Source organism: Temnothorax nylanderi, unplaced genomic scaffold (assembly GCF_030848795.1).
Source record: "Temnothorax nylanderi isolate EJ_2023f unplaced genomic scaffold, tnyl_v1.0 TNYL_tig0279_pilon, whole genome shotgun sequence".
NCBI classification, from domain to species: domain Eukaryota; kingdom Metazoa; phylum Arthropoda; class Insecta; order Hymenoptera; family Formicidae; genus Temnothorax; species Temnothorax nylanderi.
Genome location: NW_027249341.1, coordinates 102,721 through 110,842, shown reverse-complemented (window position 1 = coordinate 110,842; position 8,122 = coordinate 102,721). Strand labels below are relative to the sequence as shown.

At 42.3% G+C, this 8,122-nt stretch overlaps 1 protein-coding gene across 1 annotated transcript; it reads right to left on the bottom strand.

The window, feature by feature from the left end:
• Positions 1-498: 498 nt before the first annotated feature.
• Positions 499-4,686, bottom strand: LOC139780444 (uncharacterized). The gene is made up of 6 exons (XM_071719068.1): positions 4,554-4,686; positions 3,748-4,440; positions 2,788-3,559; positions 2,112-2,688; positions 1,306-1,779; positions 499-636 (listed from the first exon to the last, which is right to left on the bottom strand). Exons 1-6 carry the CDS (start codon positions 4,684-4,686, stop codon positions 499-501), a joined length of 2,787 nt encoding a protein of 928 aa, XP_071575169.1.
• Between the last annotated feature and the right edge of the window lie 3,436 nt (positions 4,687-8,122).

Below are 8,122 nucleotides of genomic sequence, written 5' to 3'. Positions count from 1 at the left end.
CAGTAATCAATAATAGTTTCTTCTGGATCCAAATGGTTTTTCAACCAATCCAATTTGAAATTGACAGATTCTATAAACATAAAGAAAAATTATGCACTTGTAATATAACTTTTATGTTTAAAAAAATATTTAAAAAGTAAAAAAAATATATGTATAAATAAAAGTATATGTCATTATATTTACCAGAAAAGTCATAAGGTTGATTGTAAGATTAAACGAACTTACCAAGTGAAGTTCGATCTTAATTATGTCGGGGCCTCGTCCGGATGAACAATAATAATGTAGTCGCGCCTCTGCGCGCGCATGCCAACAGGGTTCATATCCTGCACCAATAAAAAGTCGCGCTACCGAACGGGCGGACCAATCCCGCGCGTCCCTTGGCGCGGACATCTCATGTTTCAAAGCCGGGGCAAATCGTTCAAGAACATTCGGTCTGAACTATAGTGAAACCAGTTCAGAGGGAGGAGAGAGAATTTCGTTATCTCTAGGGTGGGAAGTTCATCCGGACGAGGCCCCGACATAATTAAGATCGAACTTCACTTGGTAAGTTCGTTTAATCTTACAATTATGTCTAGGGACCTCGTCCGGATGAACAATAATAATGTAGATGTTCAAAGCGTGCGATTTGCCGGTTACCTATTAGGGCAGGAAAGTGTACAAAAGTTTCGGTTAGAATAATTTCGTCACTTATATTCGGACAAGGTTTGTACATAAGGTGCTTCGGTACATTATGTATAACATAATATTATGAATCATACAAACTAAACGGAGAAGATATCAGGCGGACAAAATACTGTTCGCAAACTCATCCGGGTTCACTATTGGCCTATTGTAAAAATTGGCAAATACCCGTGAGGACTCAGACCAATTGGCCGCTCTGTAAATACTATCCATTGCGACACCTCTACGTGCCGCCAACGAGGTTGACGCGTGACGCGTGCTATGGGCCGCAAACGAATCGCTGATACCATAGTTTTGGAAAGATTCGCGAATCCACCTACTAATCGTTTGTACTGAAACGGGACCGTGGGGGCGTTTATACGAAATAAACAATGAATCGCAGCCCTCGGAACGAAGGGCTGAAGTTCGCGAAATATAATGCTCCAGGAGCTTGAACAGGCAGAGATTGTCGTTGTCTACGAATCGTGGAAATATTAAAAGAGGCTGAGATCTCCCCGGTGCCGACGTTTTTACTCGATCCGGGACCCGAAGGAAAACCCTTTCCGCATGAAAGGAAATTTGAGAAATTTTTAGGAGAGCTAAAGTCTGGCAACGTTGTCCGGACGCTAGGGCCGCGAGTAATACCAACTTCTTGGTAACTGCTTCCAGACTTAAATCCTCATGCGGAAACTGCTTTCCCAGTTCAGCGATGACCGGTGAAGGGTCCCAAACGCAATTATACCGGGGGCGCGGCGGTTTAATGACGCTGGCTTCTTTGCAAAATCGCTTTATCAAAGGATTGTTCCCGACGCCATTCTTCGATATAAGAGATACGGCCGACCGTGCGGTATTCAATGTAGAATACGAGCCAACCGAAGCCAGTTCCTTCGCTAGAAAATCAAGAACCTGGTTTGGCAGTGGGGCAAATGGCGAGAAGTTATGCTGGTGGCAAAACTGCCACCACGAACGAAGTGGACGGGCGTATTGCTTTACCGTCGCAGGGGCCAATGAGGCCATGAGCGTTTCTATCGCTGTCTCCGAGACCTGCTGCAGCCTAAAAGCTTCCCGGATAATCTGGCGACCCCCAGGGATAGTGTCTTGTAAGCCGGATGCCTGGTCCTGAGTGGAGAAAATAGCAAATTAGCAGCGGGTTCTAAAATGAGTGGGTTAGATACAAGTAATTGACGAAAGAGCGGAAACCAGGGTTGGGACGGCCACCAGGGGACCACTAATACTCCCTCCGCCCCCTCTTCCACGATCTTTCTAAGAACTCGAGGAATTAGAATAAACGGAGGGAACGCATAGAAGTAAAAATCCTTCCAAGAGAAAGTAAAGGCGTCCACTGCAACGGAGCCTGGGTCAGGATGCCAAGAAACATATTGATCACATTTTGCATTTAAGATAGACGCAAAGAGGTCAATATCAAATGGACCGAATGTCCTGAGAATTGCATCAAAGGCCTCCTCCGATAAGGACCACTCGGAATCGACTTTTAAGCAGCGAGACTCTTCGTCGGCAATCTTATTGTCAATAGACGCGATATAAGATGCGAATAAAAAGATGTTTCTTTGCTCGCACCATTGCCAAATCTCCCTGGAAATGGCTGAAAGTCGATGATGCTTTATCGATCCATATCGGTTGACGTAAGAGAGTGCTGTGGTGTTATCTAGTCGCAACAAGATCTCGCAATCGTGCAAGTTAGAAGCGAAGCATCTCAGGCCGTAATATGCGGCCAAGAGTTCCAGCTTGTTAATGTGTCGAGTGCCGTCCTCGCTGGACCACCATCCGTGAGCCCGCTCGAGACCACAGCAAGCACCCCAACCGGTCAGGGAGGCGTCTGTGAATATCTCGTAAGCGTATTGGCCAAAGCAAAATTTGTTAGCGTGGTCGCGGTCCGAAAGGGCTTTGCGCCACCAACAAAAATCCTCCTGCAAGTTCAGCGGAATATCCATGGTTGCGTCGTAAGATCCACCTGCCGAAATAAGAGCGTTAAATTTTGCTGCTTCAAGGCGCTTCGTATAAATCAGGCTATAACGAAAGGCAGGACAAACTGAAATTAAAGATCCTATTAAAGCTGCAAAATCCCGTATGGAGCTTCGTCGCTTTTTTGAAAAAGCCAGCACCAACCGTAGAAGCTTCTCCCGGCGGACGTCGGGAATCGACATGGCTTGTTGAATTGAATCAAAATTAAAGCCAAGATATTTCTTTAATGTCGAGGGCTCCAAATCTGATTTCTTAAAGTTGACGATAAAACCTAAGGAAGAAAGCAATTCTATATGCTTGTGCACGTTATCCAGACAGTTCTCTGGAGAAGAACCGAACATAAGAAAATCGTCCAGGTATAGTACGGATGAGAATCCCCGACGTCGCAAGTAAGTCGTCACAGGACGAAGAATTTTGGTAAAAATATAAGGTGCCGTAGAAAGCCCGAAAGGGAGAGCGGCAAAGGCATAAACCACACCTCTCCATTGGAAGCAAAGGAATTTCCTGTCATCCGGATGGATCGGGACCAGCAAATAGGCGTCCTCCAAGTCCAAGGTCGCCATATATGTTCCTGGAAGCAAAAGCTGAACCACAGTTCTCCAATCTTCAAGTTTGAAGTGCGGAGGCGATAGAAATGTATTTAAATCTCTCAAATTTAACACGAATCTCACGCCCCCGGAAGATTTTTCGACCAGAAAAAATGACGAAAGGAACTGATCTGCGGATGGCTCGACTACCGTAATCGCGCCCTTATACAATAAACGAGCGATTTCCTTGTCGCAACGAGATGCGGTTAAACGCGAAAACTTAGGCTCCGTTATAAAGGGCCTAGACGGTGGAGAGGAGGAGAAGGGAATTCTGTAATTCCGAATCGCGTCCAGAACTACAGGATCCGACGTGATGGCCTCCCACTGGTCTGCAAAATATTTCAGCCGCCCAGCAGTCCTTACCGGGTCTAACGCCGACGAGAGCGGGAACGAGAGCGGGAATATCTCCTCCGAGGTCGCCTGTCCGAGCGCTGAGCCCCTGCCTGGCGCGTCGTCTTCGAAGTCCGAGCCGCAGGGGCTCTCCCGTTTCCCGGCTGTCTAACAGGCTGGTTTTTACCCGAGGCCTGGCGCGCCGGTTGAAGAACGGCCTTAGGAGCCGGGGGGGCCGCCTTCTTTAGATCTCTGGCAGCTTTCTCACAAGCCTGAGCATCCTTTAGTTCTTCTGTGAAGGAAGAACCGAAGAGCCATTCGTCAATCGTCGCCGAATCCGCAATGGTCTTCCCCATCATGCTCAGGGCCGGCTTGATGAAGGCTCTCCTAGCCAGGGAGAGGTTATGTTGGTGATCCGCAAGAAGACGAATCCCATCAGCCACCTGAAGCAAGGCATCTCGGCTTCTTTCTGGAAGGAGAGATGTTATGTCGGGCTTCAAGAGCTCCGAGATTCCCGATCCTAAGGCTCTCAGACAAGCCGCGACTTGTCTCTGCTCCTGCATTTGGTACTCGTTTCTCTTGATTGCAGACGCCGTCGGCTTGAGAGCTGGGACCAGAATTTTGTTGAGCTTTGGTGGGCTCAACGCCGCCAACTCAGCTTTGGCCTCGTATTTCTGTAAAAGTTGAGTGCGCAGTGCCTCGTCAATGCCTTCCCGAACAGCTTTACGGGTGAATTCGAAAAGCGCAGGTTCCCAGGACGAGTTGACTGGAGGCTGCGTAGGTACCGCGAAGAGTTCGTCCGCCAAGGACGGGGGAGCCGGAGGCGGGATGTTATCCGGCTCGACTTCGTCCTCAAATGTGACGACAGGGATTTCTAGCGCTGCGTACCGAGAAAAGGGTGTGAGATATACAGGGCAAGGGACAATCGGTTATGCCCCCTCTTTGCCAAATATCTTTCATAGGAAAGTAATGAGGGTCAACAAGGGGACATACCTGGATCAATGCCCCGGTCCTCAGGGACCGTTTGTCCTTGCTTTTCCGATATCTGGCCTGAAACGGGCGCCCTAACCTCTAAGGTATCGAAGCGTTTGTTCTGCATCTCGAGGAGCGAGAGAATCTTCTGCATCGTGCTATCGTCTGCGGGAATCGAGCCCGGATTCGGAGAAGGGATGCGGCGAGGTGATGGAGTGCTTTTCAGATCGCGAGATCTGTGGCTACGCGAGCGGTCAGACCCGCGAGATCGACCGCGGGATCGCGAACGCTCGCGGGATCGCGAACGCCCACGGGACCGCGACCGCTCACGGGATCGAGAACGATCGCGCCGATACTTATGGCGCCTTGAAGAACGATGTTTCCCCATTACTGCAATGTACAACACCGAATAACCGAAACTTTTTTGAGAACCTGTTGACTTCACGGCAACAGAAAACACAATGAGATGTCCGCGCCAAGGGACGCGCGGGATTGGTCCGCCCGTTCGGTAGCGCGACTTTTTATTGGTGCAGGATATGAACCCTGTTGGCATGCGCGCGCAGAGGCGCGACTACATTATTATTGTTCATCCGGACGAGGCCCCTAGACATAATCAATGATTCTGCTTTTTGTTGGTGTTAATATACCAGATTCTCGTAATCCTTTTTTTATATAATGGAAATGTTCGAATAATGTTCCAGAAGGATTAATTCTTTTTTTATTAACACATATATAAGGTGAGTAATAAGTATGAGTATTTTCTCCCTTAAATAATTGTGTAATTAATTTTGTTAATTCTTCAAATCGTTCACGTTTAATTCTAAAAACAAGGAATGTTTTGAAAAAATTTGATGACAAAATTAAATAATATTATATTAACAAACGTTTGATTAATAGCACATAACTTTATAGAAAGAAATCACTACTTTATTATAATGTATATAAATCTTACACAAAATTATCAAGGCAGTCTGGATTTTGGCCAATGGTTACACTTTGGAAAGCTCGATCTTTTTCTTTTCGGATAACTAATCGACTTAGTAAACTTCGTGTCTTTTTAGATAAATGTCCATTATCAAGATAAGCTTTTAACACTAATTTTCCATCAGTAGTACTTGATAGCAATTTATAAACGGGCTATAATAAAAAATTACGAATAAATGATAATACAGATACATATATAAACACCAACAAAAATAAATATAAAATACTAACATTTTCTGTTTGTTCTTCGGAAAATCCTTCTGGATTCTGCAATTAATATAATATTTTTTCGATTATTTTAGATATTAATATAATTTTTTGTACTAAATAAATTATACTAAAATAAATGTATTTAATTGAAAAATTTAAAATAAAATTCAAATATATCTTTTAGACTTGTGAAAATGGCAACAAATTAATAGACGGCGATGCGAGTCAGGCGCGGTACGTGGTGCGCTGGAACAATAGCTGTGTTTCAAGTCCGACAAATAATCGGCGCACCGTTTATTAAGTTGGAATATATATATATGTATATTATATACATTTCAATTCGTTACTTCTGTAACTATTAATTTCTTTACTTGCGTACCACGTACCGCGCCTGACTCACATTGCCGTCTATTAATTTTTTAAAATAAAATAATTAAAAAGGAAAAAAATTAGTTATAATTACCTCGTTTTTAACAATTTACGAATAATATTATGTTATATTTAATCCATATATAAATATAATAATTTTATATATTAAATAAAAAGTAAATTTGTTGTTCTCTGTGTTACAATTGGACTTGAATATCAACTCATTATGAATACAACCTCATTAAATCATATTTAATCTTACCAGATTATTATCCATATTTGCTGTGAAAAAGAATATAAAAAAGACAAGTAATGAATTGCTTTTTTTCTAAAAAATTTCATGTAAATTTGATCGGCACAATTAAATTAAAATTTATTCAAATAATTGTATTACATGTATTTTGTAAGTTTATTTTTTTTTATAGAATACTATAGTAAGATAATGAGAACAATTGTGCTCTTGAAATTGTGAAATATTAATTACATGTTGTCAAAATTTATAGCAGATGCTTTATAGAATTTTAATAGATTGTCTAGGTTAAGTTATAGTTATTAGTAAATGCACACTTAATTTTAATAGTAAATACGTTGATTTTTCTTTACTTTTTCTAAAATTTTAAGTAAATGTATACAATTATTTAATTTTATACTTTGACTACCTATACACGGAAAAAGAACCGGATAACTGGGTATTCGGGTACCCGTCCGCTCGCCTATTACCTGTTGTATATGGATCTTGGATCTGAAACGTTTCCACGAGTAGCCATATTAACGTGGATGCCCGGCCGTAGCGGGAAGTAATCTGCGCAGTACCGGACGAGCGGGCGGGTACCCGAATACCCGGGTATTCCGAGCTCTAATAAAAATATACATAAATTACATCATACAACATAATTATGCAATCAAAGCATTTACTTACAGTAAGGAAAACTTCTGAACACGTCCGAACACGATCAAGCACGCCAACTGACTCCTCGTCTGCCGCCGACGACTCGCGGAACTGTCTATCGCGCGCCAACGCCGTACGCCGCCGCGGCCGTGCGCGTGTAAAGTCAAGCCTCCTTTTTTCGTACCTGTTTCTCTGGACTCCCGTGAGTCCCGGAATCACTCGAACCGCCGCACAGTGGGGCGAATCTATCAAAAACCGGATATTGGACGAAAAAATGAAAAACGTATAATTCAAATTTTGACGAGATTTTATGTTAATATATATCCTAAACTATAAATAAATGTGCTTATAATTGATTTTATCCCTTGTTCTTTCCTCAAAATGATCTGATAAAGTATGACATTTTCGTGAATACTGAAATTCTAGTAATTCGATAGGTTACTTTCTAAAGTCTCCGCCGAAAGCATAACTGCGAATATGAGTTAAATGCCTATCAGAACTTATTTATTAGGGTTCAAAAAACATATTTATTTTAGTTTTATGTCATTCGAGTACTATTATGTATTAATAAATATACACGACATATTCGACTATTAAAAAGTTCTTACTTCAATATTCAAACAGGAAGAAAATTTGTGGATTAGAATGGATTAAGGTTCGCTCTGCGCCATTTGATAGGGCAAAGTGTCTAGTTTCTGGACATATATGGTTGTTTATCCGGCTTCCTCCGGCTTTTATGAAAAAATTGACGTCGAAGTTCACTCGACATGGTCGAATAGCTCAGCGGACGCCGTTCGATCATGTCGAGTGAATATGGATGTCTATTTTCTCATAAAAGAAAGACGAAGGGGGATATATAATTTGTTTAAATATTGCTATTTTGTAATGATTAATTACATCCATATTTTATAACAATTAATTATGTCAATTAATATAATAGCGATGAGTCGAGGCTCTATTGGAAATCCAATCGTAGGGAAAGCGGGCTGCTAATTAAGAGCCGTTCGCTGTTGACGATGCGAAAGTTTTGTTAAAAATATTGTTATTAAAAATATTGTTCGAACGTTTCGGTCCTTATTCGGACTATCTTCAGTATCTAACAAAGATCACGAGATCTAAATGTATATGAATTTGCAAA